The sequence below is a fragment of the Beta vulgaris genome, chromosome 2, assembly GCF_026745355.1.
Source record: "Beta vulgaris subsp. vulgaris cultivar EL10 chromosome 2, EL10.2, whole genome shotgun sequence".
Lineage (NCBI taxonomy): Eukaryota > Viridiplantae > Streptophyta > Magnoliopsida > Caryophyllales > Amaranthaceae > Beta > Beta vulgaris.
The window spans coordinates 43,735,180-43,754,004 of NC_079203.1; the positions used below are offsets into that span (position 1 = coordinate 43,735,180).

Sequence of the window (18,825 nt, forward strand, 5' to 3'; positions counted from 1 at the left end):
TATATATATATATATATATATATATATATATATATATATATATATATATATATATATACATATATTTATGTATTAGTAAAAAATGACATAAAGCTGTAAAAGTTGATATGATTTGAGGATCAAATTAATTAAATCTTTAGTCCCACAACTTCTGTAACATTTGTATGCCACTTTTAGTTATTTATATTACTACGGACAATCACTGATTTCACAATCTAATTAAAATCTAAATACACAATATAAGTACACAAATATTACATAGTTAAGATGTGAGTTTATTATTTGAAGATAGATATGTTGGATATAGTGCTTCAAAGTAATGTGAATATGGGTTCCTAAATTATCTATTGCAGTTGCTAGTTGCTACTGTTTAGTAATCACGTGGGTCTATTATTATGCTTTCAAAGTATGCTTAATTTTTAGGATTAGTTAGTGTGTCAAGTTTGTTACTTGGTAAAAGTTGGTAGTATCTCACGGTGTTAGTTAGTGTGATTTAGTCAACCATGACTTTTGGCCTGTAGGATGTAGTGGCTTTACTTCAGACATTATTTGTTTTGGTTCTAGCCTATTTAATTGGTACTAGTGTAATTCATTTGCTTTGAAGTAATACAAGATATCCACTAAAAAAAAAGTAATAGAAGATATCGTCTTTTTAATCTTATTATTTCCCCTTTCTCATTTGTATTATAATTCCATCATAGTATCAATGTCGGGTTAGATCCTAAAGAAAGAGTGTGTGTGTATGTTAAAACGACAAAGCATGAGTGAAGGAAACAAGCAATGCAACTTGGTTTCAAATTATTTGTGAGCAATTCTATATTAAAATTATAACCATGGCAAGTAATGGTTTTGTGGATAGGTTCCCTTTTAGCCCATGTAAGTATTTTTGGTTTGAAGTGAAGTGGCAATCTTCATAATCAAATCAGATATTGGCAATATGATAATGGTGGAAGTCGTAGTCAACGTAGAGATAGTTTAATTGTGGTAGTGGATGTGGTCAAATTTACAAGACTACGTCAGATAGAGTTTATGGAGAAAAATGCTCCATTCATTGAAGGTTGATGAGAAATACATCAACAAATTTGAAGATTGTAATGAGGAGTGCATTACATGTTTGTGTTGAGATCAAAAGTGTGTCAAGTTTAAGTGCATGGTAGCAATATGGAAATCGGTGTCTAGTAAGAAGGTTTGAAGCAAGGAGGTGTGTTGGATATAGTGGTTCAAAGTAATGTGAATATGGGTTCCTAAATTATCTATTGTAGTTGTTAGTTGCTACTGTTTAGTAATCCCGTGGGTCTATTGTTATGCTTTCAAAGTATGCTCTATGTTAAGTATTAGTTAGTGGGTCATGTTTGTTACTTGGTAAAAGTTGTTAGTATCTCACGGTGTTAGTGGAATTTAGTCAACCATGAATTTAGGATTTAGTGGCTTTACTTCAGCATTATTTCTTTAATTTCTAGCCTATTTAATCGGCACTAGTGTAATTAATTTGCTTTGAAGTAATATAAGATAGACGTTGGAACAATTGACTTTAACAAGATTTCACATAATATTATTTTTCCTACTATATATGTCAATGATAGAATTAGGTTAATGTTCATGTTGAATTTATGATATATAACGCACGCCACATGTGACTGTCGCTCATTGATTTTACTTGATTAAATAAAAGGGTTACTTCGGATCCCCTTATTACCATATGGTTTCAAGGTGGAAGCTTCTTAATCTTGTGAAGCTGACTCTTCCTCCTTATGATGGATGCGACTAGACCCATATTTAACATGGTATCAGAGCTGGGCCACATATGGCGCCGTTGATTTACTTTGGGCCAATTGAAAAGGGGTCTTCACATGTGAGGGGGAGTGTTTAATCTATGATGTATAGCACACAACACATGTGACTATCCCACATTGATAAAAGAAGAGAGCTAAGTTTACTTTAAAGACAAATTAAAGAGGCTGCTACTCCCCTTATTATTATATGGTTTTGAGGTGAACCTCCTTAATCTTGTGAAGATGATTCTCTCTCTCCTTATAAAGGGTGCGGTCCACAACCATATTCAACAGTTTATTTACAAACTATGTTTATCGAAAAACAAAGCCTTACATTAAGAAAAAGGAGAAAACTCGAAGGACAAGATACCAATGTTCATATATATTATTTTCGTTACATTTTGGTCAAAGTGATTTCTCCTATCCTTATCGCTTTTGCTAGACTAGTATTAAGTGTATTAATTCTTAACACTGGTCGGGTCTAGACTCATTGTTTCGTGTTTTGAAGCTTTGATTGTTTTCACTTAACAGTAGTTATTAGAATTGTTACACCACTTAGACTCTTTTCTTCTCAACTTATTGTTTTTAAAATTGCCTTATTTTGATGAAATCAATCACTTAACTTTTTTTTTTTACCGAACTTTACTTATATTTATTGAACTTATATTTGCTGAACTTTACTTTTCTTGTGGAACTTAACTTATTAGTTTTTCCTCAGCTTTAGTTTAGTTTTTCTAAACTTATATTGGTGAGCATATTTATTTTGTTGAACTTAACTTATTCTTTTGTGAAACTTCACTTATTTCTGGGAATAATGGTGCTTCTCAACAAATATATCTTAGAAAAATATACTTATCAAAATGTTTTCTAGCCAAAACTTGCTATTGTAGATCTGTAGCTTACCCCCAAACCGATAAGATCATAGCCATTTTTTCCATCCAATATACGCCTCCATATATAATTTAGTTATCGTACACTTTTAACCTGTTATCATTAGGTTCTTGCTATTTATTGTCTGTATTTACTTAAAATAACTCGTATATTTTTTATATAATATATATTGTAAACTTATTTTACCTTAAAAATATAATATGTTATGACCCATTTTTCGGTTTCGTGGATAGTGAATTTTTTTGGGGGTGAAAACTATGAGGAAGGAGAAAGGTAGGAGGAAGAAGAAGAGAATGGATGAGGTCCGATCAGGGTTTCATGAGGACGAGAAAGAAGAAGAAAAAAGAGAAGAGGAAGGAGGAAGCTAAGGAGAAGAAAGAAGGGGTTGGGATCCCATGAAGGGCAAGGAAGGAGAAAGCAAAAGAAGGGAGCGAGGAGGAGGAAGAAGAAGAAAGGCGGGGATACGGGGGTGGTAATACTGGTGCCTGTTGTGGTAATGGTAGGTAACTAGAAAAAAGAGGAAGAAAAAGTACTAGAGGGAGAAAGAAGAAAAGTGATATAGTATAAATACATGCAGTAATTTGAAAATATGGGCGGCAAATAGTATGACAGTATAATGGTAGGTAATTAAAAAAAAGGAAGAAAAAGTACTAGAGGAGGGAGAAAGAAGAAAAGTGATATAGTATGAATACATGCAGTGTTTAGTAAATATGGGTGGCAAATAGTGTGACAGTATAATTAATGATATAACAAATATGAAAAAGCTTATTTATTGATTATAAATTTTGTCAAATATTACTTTTTATCTAAAACCACTTATTAGAAAAACTTGAAAAAAAAGCACCTTCTACAAAATTTTTGCTGTCAAAAACAACCTTTTGGCAGAATCTCATGATTGACTTCAGATATCAGATGCTAACTTGCTCGTGGTTGGTACATGACTCGACAAGCAGCTCTAGATTTTTCCGAAATCACCTTATCAAAAGAAATTAGTATTTTGGCTCGGGCAATGCCTCGGGTCAGTTACAATTATGTGATAAACAAATATTTTTCGTATTTTTTGTCCATTAAGAAATTGAAAATTTTACGTCATGACGTGATAAGTAAAAAAAACTGAAAGGTTTGATTTTGAAATAATAGTTTAAAAAGAATTGTGGTAAGAGAATACGACATCAATAGACTCTTGTTAGTTACGCAATAAGAGTGCTAGAGATATAAATTCTTGTTTAAGTCTTTTTAGTTAAGTATAATTACTAAAAAAACTTTATCATATTTTATTTGGAACATTAGACAATACAACCATAGTGTATTGATGGTTACGCTCTTACATTTTATTTTAAAGGTCACATGTTTGAGACCTTGCAGTTGCACAATATTTATATTTTTTTAATTGATGAGTACACATGGACATAAAACATTTGCATTAGAAATTTGAGGAGAATGCCACGTGGCACATAGGCTTCTTTAGGCACGCATTAAAATATATTTGTATAGATAGATTGTATGAAACCACCTTTTACAATTATTATTTTTTTTAAAATTGGTTATGATAAATAATTACTAACAACACTTATAATAGTAAATTTGACTAAACTTATCATTGTTTTGCGGAAAATTATCTCAGTATTTTTGTTGGTAAAGTTGTATATTTAATCCAACCCCTCATACCCAACCGTTCCCAATAAAAAGTCCAATTCGCTATTATATTTACAAATTATCCATCTAAGTTCTTCCAAATAATCTCCCCAAAAACACTAGAAGAAAAGGTGAATAGAGTGTATGTGTGTTTGAGAGATAATGAACTGAGTCTGAGCGCTATGACTCTATGATGGTGATAAACTTCTCCTTTTTGCTTTTTTTTTTTGCATAGGAAAAAGTCACAAGAGAGAGCTCAACTATTAACCATTTTCCTTTATAAGTCCCAACTATGAATTGTTCCCTACATGTTCCAAGTTTACTATATTGTAATTTTCATTGGTCCTAAGTTACTTATTACGGGTTTAGAAGGTAAGATTCTTAAATGTTTACCATCTTCGAACACTTTCAACAAATGACAAAGACCTATAAAATGGGGCCAACATTTAAAAATCTTAACTTTTAAACCGTTTGTAGGTAATTCAGGACTTATAAAATCACAAGATGGTGAACTTGAGACATGCAGGGAATAATCCATAGTTAGGACCTATCAAAGAAAATGGGTAATAGTTGGGCCCTCCTCTTGTGAATTTCTCCTTTTGCATATTGAACTTAAAATACTACCTATTCTAGCTGATCAGCTGAAGTTCCTAATGAAAGCAATTCTGCTCATTCATCAATATAGAAAGATTTTGTTATTGTCCAGCTCAGCTTAAGTTATTTGTTAGAGTTAGTAAAGTTTGTTAATCAGTTTTAGTTAGCTTTCTCTATAAGATATAATTCCAAGCAGCTACTAGTTAAATACTCTAGATGATTCTCACTGTATTCTTTCACATGTATTCTCACCGAAATAATATATATATATATATATAATATATATATTATATATATATATATATATATATATATATATATATATATATATATATTATATATATATATATATATATATATATATATATATATATATATTTCTCTCTATTATCTCTAAACCTAGATTGTATAATTCAATACTGAGATTGTTAACATGGTATCAGAGCTTATTGATTATTATTTATCCTGACATTTCACTGACGCATTTGACCATTATACAAAATCTGGTTTGAAATTCTTACCTCTTTGATTTCTCTGAATTGATTTGTAATTTTCTGGAAATTTCTCTCTGAATTTTTCGTATAATTTGATGTAGCGATTATTGCTAAATTTTATTGAATTGATGAAGTTCTAATTTGCAAATTAAACTGCAAATAATGATCTCAAATATCCTCATTCTTGTTGCTACATTCTTTCTAAAATTTTTAGCAAATTTGATTTGATCTAATCATTTTGAACTGAACTTTTCCTTAAACCAGAAATTCTTGTTGTGATAATCTGAATTTTTCATCTGATCATAGTGATCAAAGCTGAACTTCATCTCTCAAAATTTCTGCTGAAATTCATATGAAATTCTAAATTCTATTCTTCATTCTTCAATTCATCTAACATTTTGAACTCTATTCTTCATTTTCCAATTCATCTGAAATTCTGTATTATACTCTTTGTCTCTACTCTATCTTATTCTTAACAAAATGCATGAAGTTGTGAACAATCAACTTGAGTTAACTCAAGATCCTACCAGTGTATATTTTCTTCATCCGTTTGATAATACTTCTGTGCAATTAGTTTCACCTGTTTTTTATGGCACTGGCTATACTAATTGGAAAAGGATGATCATCATCAGTTTATCATCCAAAAATAAAGTATGTTTTGTAGATGGAAGTCTAGAAAAACCTACTACATCTAAAGAACATAAGGCTTGGGACAGATGTAACAATATGGTTACAGGATGGATCTTAAGATCATTAGATGCTATGACTGCTAAAAGTGTGTTACACTTAAGAACAACACGTAGATTTGGCAAGATCTTGAACAGAGGTTTGGACAATCTTCAACTGCTCAGTTGTATTCTATTCAGCAAGATCTAGCTAATATATCTCAAGAAAATGATGACATTGCTATATTCTTTACTAGAATGAAAGTGTTATGGGATGAACTAGATAGTACTAGTCCTCTGCCTTCTTGTGAATGTATTGGTTGCAAATGTAATCCCACTCATAAATTTCTCAAGATCCAGCAAGATCATAGACTAGTTCATCTTCTAATGAAACTGAAAGAAGGATATCAACAAGTTAGGACAAATATTCTTATGATACCTGAACTTCCACATTTATTTCAAGCATATAGATTGCTACTTCAAGACCAAAGGCACGAAGAGCTGAGTTCTCTTCATGCTTCTTCATTTGAAACAATGGTATTTGTTGCATACAGGCAAAGGTTCCATGTGACTTAGAACAACTACAAGCAACTTTCATCTTCTTCTAGTTACAATAAACCTTTTCAGTATTATGACATAACTTCTGGAAATAAATTTGTTGCTGGCAATAAAAGAGGATCTCATTACTACTGTACACACTGCAAAATTGCAGGACATAACCTTAAAAGGTGTTTCAAGGTCCATGTATATCTAGCTGATTATAACCACTCTCAGAAAAGGTTCGCTACTGCTGTGCACGGAGAAGAGTCTCTTGAACCTTCTTCATCATCTGAAATAATTCAACTTGCTCTCACCATGGATCAATATCAAAAACTTATTGATATGTTAGGGCAGTTAGGAGCTCAATAGCAAGACACATCCAAAGAAGAAGAAAATAATGGCACTAACAATGCATATTTTGTAGGTAAATTTTGTTTAAGTGCTCATAGCAAGACACGATGGGTACTTGATAATGGGTTAACAGATCATATTTACCATGATCTTTCACTTTTTCACTCTTACAAAGTCATAGATGATCCTGATAATACTATCACAGTTCCTGATGGGAGAAAGATTCAAATCACTGATGTTGGTACTCTTGTTCTGAGTGATCTTGTCACACTGAAATAAGTGCTCTACGGTCCTGGATTTCACTTCAATTTGATTTTAGTCCCTAAATTATGTCATAATTTTTCTGAGATTATTTGATTTTCTTCTTAAAATTGCACTCTACATGGCTTTTTTTTGATAAGGCCAATAGCTCTTGGTAAGCTGCATTCAAGCCTCTATTATTTTGAAGATGTTTCTAGCTCTATTAATGCTGCTGCGTGCTCTTGTCCACTCTGCTGATGTTTCTCCTTCTGAAGAAAAGCAACATGATTCCTACTTCTTTGACTACTTCTTATAGTGTTACTGATGTAAAACTCTGGCATTTAAGATTGGGTCATATGCCTTTTTCTCAAATGGCATCCCTTCTTCCACAGTTCAATTTCAAAGATGTTTTTTTATTGTTTGTGTCAGATTTGTTCTAAGGCTAGACAAACTAGACTGACTTTTCATTCTAGTGTTGTTACTACTTATAAGCCATTTTAGTTGGTCTATGTTGATACATGGGGACCATATGTTCATATTACAAATAAAGGTTGTAGATTTTTCCTTGCAATTGTGGATGACTTCACAAGGACTACTTAGGTTCATTTGCTCAAATTTAAGTATCATGCTGTTGCTATTATTGTGAACTTTGCTTATTATCTTCATATCCAATTTCAAACTTTTATTCAATACATTAGTACGGATAATGCTAAGGAACTTTGTGAATGTCCTATGTTGCAGTTTTACCTTGTAAATGGTATTGTGCATCAAAAGAATTGTGTTGATTCTCCTCAACAGAATGGTACTACTGTTGAGAGAAAGCACATGCACTTGCTTGAAACAACTCATGGACTATTACTTTAAGCTCAGTTTCCTTTTCATCTTTGGGGGGAGAGTGTATTATGTGTTGCATGCCTCATCAACAGGATGCCCCTCTCTTCTCTCAACAAGATCTCTCCTTATCAGCAAATGTATGACACTGAATCAAATACATCTCATTTTAGAAGTTTTGGTTGTTTGTGCTTTATCTCCACTTTGAAACCGGACTGATCTAAGTTTGATTCCAGGGCAGAAGCTTGTGTTTTCCTTGGCTACCCCACTTATCAGAAGGCATATAAACTCTATCACTTGGCTACAAAGAAGATTATAATATCTAGGAATGTTGTTTTCCATGAACAACATTTCCCCTTTCATATCTTTAATTCTTCTCCATTTCAATTTTTCTTTTCTACTTGTAGACACATAATCGTGTCTCCCCATTTAAGGATCCTATGATGAAACATACAATGGTCTTAATTGGTCCGACCCAAGGACATAGTAGTTTGAAAAGCCATTCAACACCATTTCAAAAAGTGTTAATGTCCTATTTTAAAGCCTAATTAATTATTATGATAATTACTTGTATTTTGAGCCTAATTCTTTAAAAAGCCCAATTAATTATTTAACAATAATTAATTAATTTATGTTAATAAATAAATATTTTCAAAAGATATTTTATAAGTTAAAATCAGGTTTTATCTCGTAAAATCAGATATCCATAATTAAAGGATAAAAGAAATCTTTTAAATATGTTTTAAATAAAGTTGGCAAAGGCAAGTCAAGAGCCAAGCTCCAACCTACGCCTGGCACAAGTCTATGCGTGAGGCAGAACTCTGTCCACCTATGCGAGGTAGGGGTGTTCAATGTCGGATATCGGATCGGATCCGATACGAAAATTCGGATATCCGAAAATTTCAGATCGGAGGAATTGCGATCCGAAATTTTCGGATGTCCGAACTTTTCGGATCGAATCACCGGGTTTTCGGATCGGATCACCGGGTTTTCGGATCGGATACAAGGTTTTCGGATCGGATCACCGGATTTTCGGATCGGGTTCGTTGACATTTTTGAAAAATCCCAATCCGTATCCGATCCGAAAACCCGAAATTTTTTCCGGATACCCGATTTGAAATATCCGAAATCTTAAAATCGGATCGGATCGACGGATTTTCGGATCGGATATTTCGGATCGGATATTTTTGCACAACCCTAGTGCGAGGTGCACTAATCTGCACCTGACACGTGGATTTCTGACTCATTAAGAGTCTTGTGTCAAGTGCCGATCTCCACGTGAGACGCGGATTTTCTTTCTTATCTTTTTCAAAACGCGTGCCACATGTACGCTTTTTTTACTAGGCATGCCGCATAATGCGCTTGACACGTTAGTTGCGCCAGGCGCAGCTGACGCGTGAGGTTCAATGTTGTTTTTCCTAGAAATAGGCTTGATTTTCGTATAGATTTCAAGACGAACTTTTCACAACACACTTCAAACTCGACGAATATTTTACGAACCTCTCTATGCATTATAGAACTTCCCTACAAAAGTTCATACCTTTCAAACGCAAATACATTCAATCTACATACATTCATACATTCAGATTTTCAGGCTTCACGATTGCTCGTCCCGAAGGTTATGAATCTCGTAGACCCAAGCCACGGTATAATCCTGAGACTCCTTAAATAAATTCTTTATTATTATATTAAAGTTACTAATTGTTTTCTTTCATGATGTAGATCTTTAATATAGAATCGTTCTACTGTATATTCTAAACCTTTTTTTCTTTCTTTTTATTTATTTTTGTATAGATCATTCTATGCATATTATATGATTATCCTGTTTTAAGACTTTTATCACCCACATGTTATTTTTTCTAATTAAAGACCTAAAGAATTGTTCGAACATTAATCAGATTAATTTGGACAACCCGTTAGGTACCCTGTAATATTGATTGCCTAAATAACATATCACTAAAAAAAAGTTTTCTTATGTGTTTCCTGGACCAATCTAGACTAAATATTTTAAGGGTGTATAAAATATTATATGATTATTTTTTTGCATAAAATCTGTAATGAATCGATATTTAGTAGAGGCCATGGGCAATATGGTTCCTGACTGTATTGTACCCTCACCCCTGAACTCAATCTTTGGTTCACTTTGACCATCCATGGAGTCATGATGCGGAAATCTACATTAGATAATTTGTCCCTATGATTTTTCTATATTCAATTAGATTTATGAGTCTTCCTAAAAAGAATTGTTGGCGACTTCTTTCAAAACAATTTTCAATAAAACCTTAACAATGGGGTAGTCAAATCAAATACGCGCTCACACCGCATAGGTGAAATACAAACGCACATACACTATTATTAATAATGATCATATTTTTGCTTACCCGACCTTTTACTTTTGTTTCTACAAGCCATATTACTTCTGAAATTCCATCTTCATCTACTATTCATACATCACCATTACACACAACTTCTCTTCCCACTACTTCTAATCCTACTTCTATTTCTTATTTTCCCTCACATATCTCTAATTTTAATTCATCTCTTGCCTCTATTTTTTCTTCACCTACTACTCTCACATATTCTATTTCTCTTTCTCTCAGACACTCATCTAGAACCCATATCCCTCCAGCCTACTTACAAGAATAGATTTGTGATGCTGCTACTTATTGGTGTAACCTAGTGAACTATGATTCTATTCCCCATACACACAAAACTTTTCTTTCACACTCCTCTGATTTAGTAGAACCTGCTACGTATCACCAAGCTTCAAAGGATTGTAAATGGGTAGCAGCCATGGACAAAGAATTGGAAGCTTGGCTTCAAATAATACCTGGGATGTTGTTAATCTCTTTGTTGGAAAATCTCCTATTGGCTGCAAGTGGGTTTTCAAAATCAAATTGAAATCCACAGGTGAAGTTGAAAGGTATAAAGCAAGATTGGTTGCAAAAGGTTACACTCAGCAACATGGTGTTGACTTTCAAGACACTTTCTCACCTGTTGTGAAGCGCTCTACTGCAGATATGTTGTTGCTTTGGCAGCTTACACAGGCTGGAAACTATATATATGCCAGCTTGATGTTAAAAGTGCCCTCTTCCATGGAGATCTTCATGAGGAAGTGTATATGAAGCTTTCGAAGGGTTTTCTTTACCCTCATCATCAAGTATATATGTAGACTTAAGAAGTCTCTATATGGCTTGAAACAAGCCTCAAGGCAATGGTTTGCTAAGTTAGTGTTTGAAATCACTAAACAAGGTTTTCATCAGTCTAAGAATGACTATTCTTTGTTGTTAAAGCCTAATGGTTCTCTAATCACCATACTAGCTGTTTATGTAGATGCTATCATCTTGACTGGTAGTGATTTGTCCACCATTCTTCACATCAAGCAGCACTTCGACAAATTATTCAGCATCCAGGACCTAGGGAGCTTAATTTCTTCCTAGGTATAGAAGTATCTTACCCTCCCCAAGGTATTGCTCTCACTCAAGCCAAATTCACTAAGGAATTGTTAGCTCATTGTGATCTTGACATCACTAAACCTGCTATCACTCCTCTCCTCATTAATCTCAAACTTGCTGATGATGATGGTATCGTCCCTTAGATGATCCTATAAAATTCAGAGGTTTAGTTGTCAAATTAAACTTTCTCACACATATTAGGCTTGATTTGGCTTATTGTGTACAAACTCTTTCCCAATTTATGCACTCTCCCACTTCTGCTCATATGACAGCTCTCACACATGTTTTAAGGTACATTAATTGTACTGTTGGTCAAGGGATCTTAATGAAAGGTGATGATAAGCTCACTCTCTAAGCCTTTGCGGATTCAGTGTAGGGTGCTTGTCCTGACACAAGAAAATCCATCTCAGGATATATTGTGTTGTTTGGTGCTTCTCCCATAAGTTGGAAGTCAAAGAAGCAAGCCACAATTTCAATATCTTCCTCAGAATATAAGCATAGGGCCATGGCTCATACTACTGCTGAAGTAACTTGGTTGGTAAGATTGTTGGATGAATTGGGAGTTACTCACTTACAACCTATTACTATAAACTGTGATAATCAACCAACACTTCATATTGCACGAAATCCTGTGTTTCATGAGCGTACAAAACACATAGATATTGACTGTCATATCACAAGAGAAAAGCTTATGGAAGGTCTAGTCTCTTTAACTTATTTGCCTACTTCTGCTCAATTGGCAGATGTATTTACTAACGTTTCACCTTCAGCTCAGTTCCATAAACTATTATCTAAGCTTGGCATGTTTTCTCCCATGTGTAGCTTGAGGAGGCATGTTAAGACTACCTATTCCAGCCTAGCTGAAGTTCCTAATTAAAGCAATGCTCACTACAAAAAGAGGTCCATTTAGAGACGGACAAAATTCGTCCCTAAATAGGTCAAATCCGTCGCTATATGGGATTAGAGACGGATTTAGAGACGAATATTGTCCCTCTCTAACTCCAAAACCATCATTGCTAATTCGAGTTAGAGGCGGATTTTGAAAATCTTTTCAAAATCCGTCTCTAAATTCACTGCAATTTTAAAAAATAAACGAAATCATAACAAGGTAGTTCCTAATATTATCGTGATTATATTTTATCACCTATTATTACCTGCCAAGTTCAAGTCGATTTCATTATCAGTTCGGAATATCACTCAAGTAAACCCGGTTCAGCTCTACAAGGAAAAAGATAAGGGGAATCCAGTCGCAAGAACCGCTGTTCGTAGGAATCGAACTTGTGACCTCAAAGACACGAGGAGAAGATCCAACCAACTACACCAAATACAACTTGTATACTTCTCTATGTAATATTGTAATATGTAGAATAAATATTAGAGACGGAATCAAAAATCTGTCCCTAATTTAGAGACGGATTTTTAAATCTGCCCCTAATGTAGAGACAGATTTTTAAAAATCCGTCCCTAAATTAAAGAAGTGCAATAAAATATTCATATCTAAATTTACAGACGGATTTAAAAATCCGTCCTCAAATTAAAGATGTGCAATAAAATAATCATATCTAAATTTAGAGTCGGATTTTAAAAATCCGTCCCTAAATTAAAGAAGTGCAATAAAATGTTCATATTTAAATTTCGAGACGGATTTTTGAAATCCGTCCCTAAATCAGAGACGGATTTTTAAAATCCGTCCCTAAATTAAAGAAGTGCAATAAAATATTCATATTTAAATTTAGAGATGGATTTTAAAGATCCGTCCGTAAATTTAGAGATCGATTTAAAAGTCAAAACGGATATATATTCGTGGCCAAAAATCCGTCGCTATATGAGTTTTTTTTTAGTGGTTGCCGATTCATCAATACATAAGATTCTGTTATTGTCCAGCTCAGCTAAAGTTATTTGTTAGAGTTAGTAAAGTTTGTTAAGTCACTTTTAGTTAGCTTCGTATACAAGCTGTAATTCCTATCAGCTACTAGTTAAATATTCTAGATTATTCTCATTGTATTCATTCACATTTATTCTCAGTGAAATGAAATCTATCTCTTTCTCTTTCTTCTCTCTAAACATGGATTGTATAATCCAATACTGAGATTGTTAACAGACCTCTTATTTTGCTGCAATGTGATTTTAGTTCCTTCACTGTGAAAAACTTATGAAATTTGATGTTGAATTTGTTGGATTATGCTCCAAAATTAGTCAAATAGTTTTCCTAATAGATAGGATTAGTTGCTAATAATTAGTTAGTGGGTTAACAAATAGTGGTCTAGATAATGGTCTAGTTAGTGGGATAGCAAGTAGTGGGCTACATAGTGGACATGTTATTAGTAGTGCTTTGTATGCCTATTTAAAGGTTGTTTTATTTATTCATTATGTGAACATGAAAAATATATAAAAATGTAATCTTTTTAATCCTCTCCAAGTTTTTCTCTTTCCTCCTCTAAAAATTCAACAGAATTACCCGTGTATGTTTCGACTATTGTTGATATGATGAATAAATGAGTACAAGAAGTGGCTCACGGAAGACATTAATCGAATTAGGAAGAAAGATTGGAGAGTGAGTGGAAACAAGGGGAAAAAAGTAATGGAACTCGAGGGTTTCGTCAGGTCACATGCCAGGCAAGAGCAAGTCAAAGCCAAAAATTTCGAAGTCAAGGATAAGAATCAGGTAAAAGATATCTTTTTTGACTACAACAAAAAAATTGTAAAAGGTGGTTACTTGCCATGTTTTATTTTAAAAGGTGGTTTATGACGAAAAGTGTTATTTTAAAGGTGGTCTCTATCATATTTAGGGGGCATTTTGTCAGATCACGTGCTAGACACCAACAAGTTCACACTGGAGATTTAAAGTCTATAGGAGTATAGATATTTTATTTATAAAGTTTGTTACAAGTTAGTTAAAGTTGGTTATAACTGATTGTAATATCATCTATATAAGCTGTCATTTCAGCTACAATAGAACTTGTAACCTCATAAACTGAGATATGAATATAGCTTATTCTTCTCTCTAAACCTTCTCTCTTTTACTTCCTTTATTTCTTTCTACAAATCTATATGGTATCAGAGCCTGGAATCTCTTTCTGAGATTGAATTTCTTGATTCTGTTTGTAAGAATTCTTCTGTAATCTTGCAAACAGTGAAGTAATTGTGAAATTTCTTGCATTATTTGCGAAATTTCTTGCAATAAACATTGAAGCATATTAAGATTTTCTTGAAAATGTCTGAAGAATCTGCAACTAATGGAGATGTTTTGAGTAAAAATCAGCAATCAGATAATGGAGGTATATCTGATCCTTATTTCATTGCTACGTCTGATAATCCAACTGCATCACTTGTTTCTACTGTATTTTCTGGAACAAATTTTGTGAGATGGAGTAGAAATGTGAGGCGAGGTTTAATTGCTAAAAATAAAGAAGGTTTTATCAATGGAGATATTGTAAAACCTGATGTATTAGCAAAGATTATCAGAAATGGAAGCGTGCAGATTTTATGGTGGTAAGTTCGATATTGAGTTCAATGAGCTCAGAATTAGCTGATGATTTTGGATATATTGAATCTGCTATAGATCTATGGAGAGAATTAAACGAACGATTTGGTCAAACTAATGGACCATTAGTTTACCAATTAAAGAAGAGATAGACAATTTGAGACAAGAAAATATGACTATAGTGTCATATTATGGAAAATTGAAGAAGCTGTGGGATGAGATGCAATGTCTAAGACTTTTTCCTTCTTGTTCTTGTGGTGCTATGAAGAATTGTAGTTGTAATTTTCTTAAAAAGATAACTGAATTTGAAGATGAAGATAAAATGATGAAATTCTTGCTTGGATTAAACAGTGGATTTGATAATACAGTAACAAATGTATTATCTATGGATCCACTACCAAGTATCAATAGAGTGTTTTCAATTGCTCAGCAAATTGAAAAACAGAAGGAAGTCAGTGGTGTTGTTATTGAAAGCAAAGCTCTAGCAGCACAAGTGTACAGAAACAATTCAAGAAATGTTCAAGGAAGAAGAGATTGGAGAGATGAGAAAAAGGACAACATGAATAAACAATGTACTCATTGTAAAGGGAAAGGACATACCATTGATCAATGTTTCAAGATCATTGGTTATCCTGAATGGTACAATGCAATTAAGGCTGCAAAGGAAGGCAATTCTACTGGTGCTGGGAGTAAGAGTAAAATTGTGGCTAATGTTCACACTGAAAGTCAGCATTATGTTGATCCTCTTGTGATTCTACTGGAGATATAGTCTGAATACAGAATGTAAATGCCATATGTCAAAGTTATGAGAGCTATGAAAGGGAAACAACCTTAGTCTGGTGTTGATCTCAAGAACAGCTATTCTCTAGCCAATTTTGCAGGTATCATGTCATACTCTTTTAATTGTCATATGAATAAATCCAATGAAGATTGCTTATGGATAGTAGATTCAGGCGCATGTGACGATATATGACATATAATGAGAATTGGCTAATGAATACAAGAAAAGCTAAATATACCTGTGAAAGTGGGATTACCTGATGGAAGATGGAAGAATGTGGAGATTATTGGTGATATAAAATTGAGTGATACATAGGTTTTGAAAGATGTTAAGTATACAATCTACTGTCTATTGGAAGATTGATTGAACAAAATAACATTTCAGTGCCATTCACAAGTACTGGCTGTTATTTCCAGGACCTTCATAGATCAGTTGTTCTTGGTGCTGGCACAAGAAAACATGGTTTGTACTATTTTGATAGCTGCAAAAGTCTGAAGATTACTCAAAGACAGGTGAAAGATGATATTGTTGTTTGCAATACTGTGGTAAAAGATGTAGATAGTGATGGTAGATCTACTGATGTAGCTTGTTTGTTACCTGATAAAACTGCTACTAGTATAGCTCAGAATAAGAAAGGAAGTAGACATACATTGGATTTAATGCATGCTAGGCTTGGGCATGCTTCTCTTTCAAAGATGCAACATATTCCTGATTGTGAATGTAATGGTTTACATGAATACAACTGTGGAGCTTGTTTCAATTCAAAACAACATAAATTCCTTTCCTATTAGTGTTAATAGGGCTGCTAGTTGTTTGATTTGATCCACATAGATCTATGGGTCCATATAGAATAAGAGCTTTAAATGGTGCTTCTTATTTCTTAACTTGCTTGATGATCATAGTAGGTTACTGGACTTTTTATTGCATAACAAGATGCAAGTTGAGAAAACTGTAGCTCATTTCTTGGAGATGGTATATACTCAATTCAATAAACTGATCAAATGTATAAGATCAGATAATGGGACTGAATTGATTAAAGAAGCTTGTACTGACTTGTTTGCTAGCAAAGGTATATTACATCAGAAAAGTGTTCCCTATGTTCCACAACAGAATGGAAGGGTGGAAAGGAGACATAGGTCTTTGCTTGAAATTGCTCGGGCATTGAGGTTTCATGCTTCATTACCTAAGAAGTTCTGGGGTGATTGCATATTGACAGCAACTCACTTGATAAATAAGCTTCCTACTAAAGTTCTAAAGTGGCAGTCCCCATATGAGGTATTGTTTCAAAAACTTCCTTCATATTCTGAATTAAGAGTATTTGGCTCTCTTTGTTTTGCTTACAATATGCAACTCAAGAGAGACAAATTTGACTCTAGAGCAAGAAGATGCATCTTTCTTGGTTATCCTTGTGGACAAAAGGCTTTTAAATTATATGATCTTGATTCCCATACTACTTTTGTTTCTAGAGATGTAATATTCTTTGACTCCATATTCCCTTACAAAATTGCTAATATTTGCAATCCTGGTTCTTCTGTTAACACCAAACCTATGATTTAGTTTGGTGATGATTCTGAATTTCCTACATCTCTCATACAAAACACAAATAACTCTCAACATACACCTATTTGTCCTTCATCTACTTCTTCTACTCCTAATTCTCTTACTCACATTTCAAACACTCATATTTCTTCTCATTCTGATAATTCTATTCCTATAATACAAGTTCCTGTAAGTACTGAATCTATTGATTCAGTTCTTGTTTCTCATTCTCCCATTAACACTGCTTTTCCTACTCCACTAAGAAAATCTTCCAGAATAATCAAACCTACCACTGCTCTCAATGATTTTGTTGTTGGTTATATACCACACACAAATCTCTCTTCTACTGAAAACAATTCTCTCTCATTTGCTGTTAATTCAGCTTAGATTGTGGAACCTAAAACTTATAATCAAGCTAAAAATGATCCTAATTGGATCATAGCTATGGATAAAGAAATTCTTGCCCTTGAGAGTAATAACACTTGGGAACTTACTCTTTTACCTGCTGGGAAAAAGGCAATAGGTTCCAAATGGGTGTTTAAAACTAAATTGCATCCAGATGGTACTATTGACAGATACAAGGCAAGACTAGTTGCTATTGGCTATCAACAAATAGAGGGACAAGACTTCATCAAACCTTCTCTCCTGTTGCCAAATTAGCAACAGGTAGAACTGTGATTTCTCTTACTGCTGTTAGGCAGTGGCCTATTTGTCAATTGGATGTGAATAATGCATTTTTGCATGGCTTTCTTGATGAAGAAGTGTATATGTACCCTCCTGCTGGTTATAATAATGCTAAATCATGTGAAGTTTGTAGACTCAAGAGGTCAATCTATGGATTGAAACAAGCTTCAAGGCAATGGAACAAAGAACTTAGCAAGTTTCTGAAAAGTTTGGCTTTTGTTCAATCAAAGCAAGATTATTCTCTTTATACTAGGAGTCAACATGGTGAATTCTTGGTTCTATTAGTATATGTGGATGATATCTTGATCACTGGTACTTCTTCTTCTCAAATAACAGTAGTCAAGCAAGCTTTGGATCAAGCTTTTACTATCAAAGACATTGGTGCTCTTACTTACTTCCTTGGGATTGAAATTTGTAGAACTAACAAAGGTATTTTCCTTTCTCAAAGGAAATATATTAAAGGTATCCTTGAAGATGTTGAAATGCAAGAGTGTATCCCTGCTCATGCTCCTTTGTCTTGTGGTTTGAAGTTATCTACTGATGTGGGTGACTTATTGACTGAACCTGATGTTTATAGGAGGCTAGTAGGCAGATTGCTTTACTTAGGTATTACTAGGCCAGATCTATCCTATTCTGTGTAGCATCTGAGTCAATTTATGAATGCTCCTCGAGTTCCACATCTCAAAGCAGCATTACATCTGGTCAGATACTTAAAGGGTACTCTTGATAATGGATTATGGTACAATTCAGATACTGATTTTACAATCACAGCTTACAGTGATTCTGACTGGAGCTCATGTCAATTCAGCAGCAGATCTTTGAGTTCTTATGCAGTTTTTATTGGCACTAATCTCATTTCATGGAAAACC

At 33.7% G+C, this 18,825-nt stretch overlaps 1 protein-coding gene across 1 annotated transcript; it reads left to right on the forward strand.

Moving 5' to 3' along the window:
- The first annotated feature begins 15,124 nt into the window (after window positions 1-15,124).
- On the forward strand, window positions 15,125-17,659 carry LOC130590526 (uncharacterized). Its single transcript, XM_057393005.1, has 4 exons — window positions 15,125-15,700; window positions 16,150-16,453; window positions 16,749-17,203; window positions 17,291-17,659. Exons 1-4 carry the CDS (start codon window positions 15,125-15,127, stop codon window positions 17,657-17,659), a joined length of 1,704 nt encoding a protein of 567 aa, XP_057248988.1.
- The last annotated feature ends 1,166 nt before the right edge of the window (window positions 17,660-18,825 follow it).

Coding starts and splice junctions, on each gene's coding strand:
- LOC130590526 (XM_057393005.1), top strand. CDS start 15,125: ATGACTATAGTGTCATATTATGGAAAATTGAAGAAGCTGTGGGATGAG. Junction 16,454..16,748: donor ACATATTCCTGATTGTGAAT/GTAATGGTTTAC, acceptor GTATAAGATCAG/ATAATGGGACTGAATTGATT. Junction 17,204..17,290: donor CTACTTTTGTTTCTAGAGAT/GTAATATTCTTT, acceptor CCTATGATTTAG/TTTGGTGATGATTCTGAATT.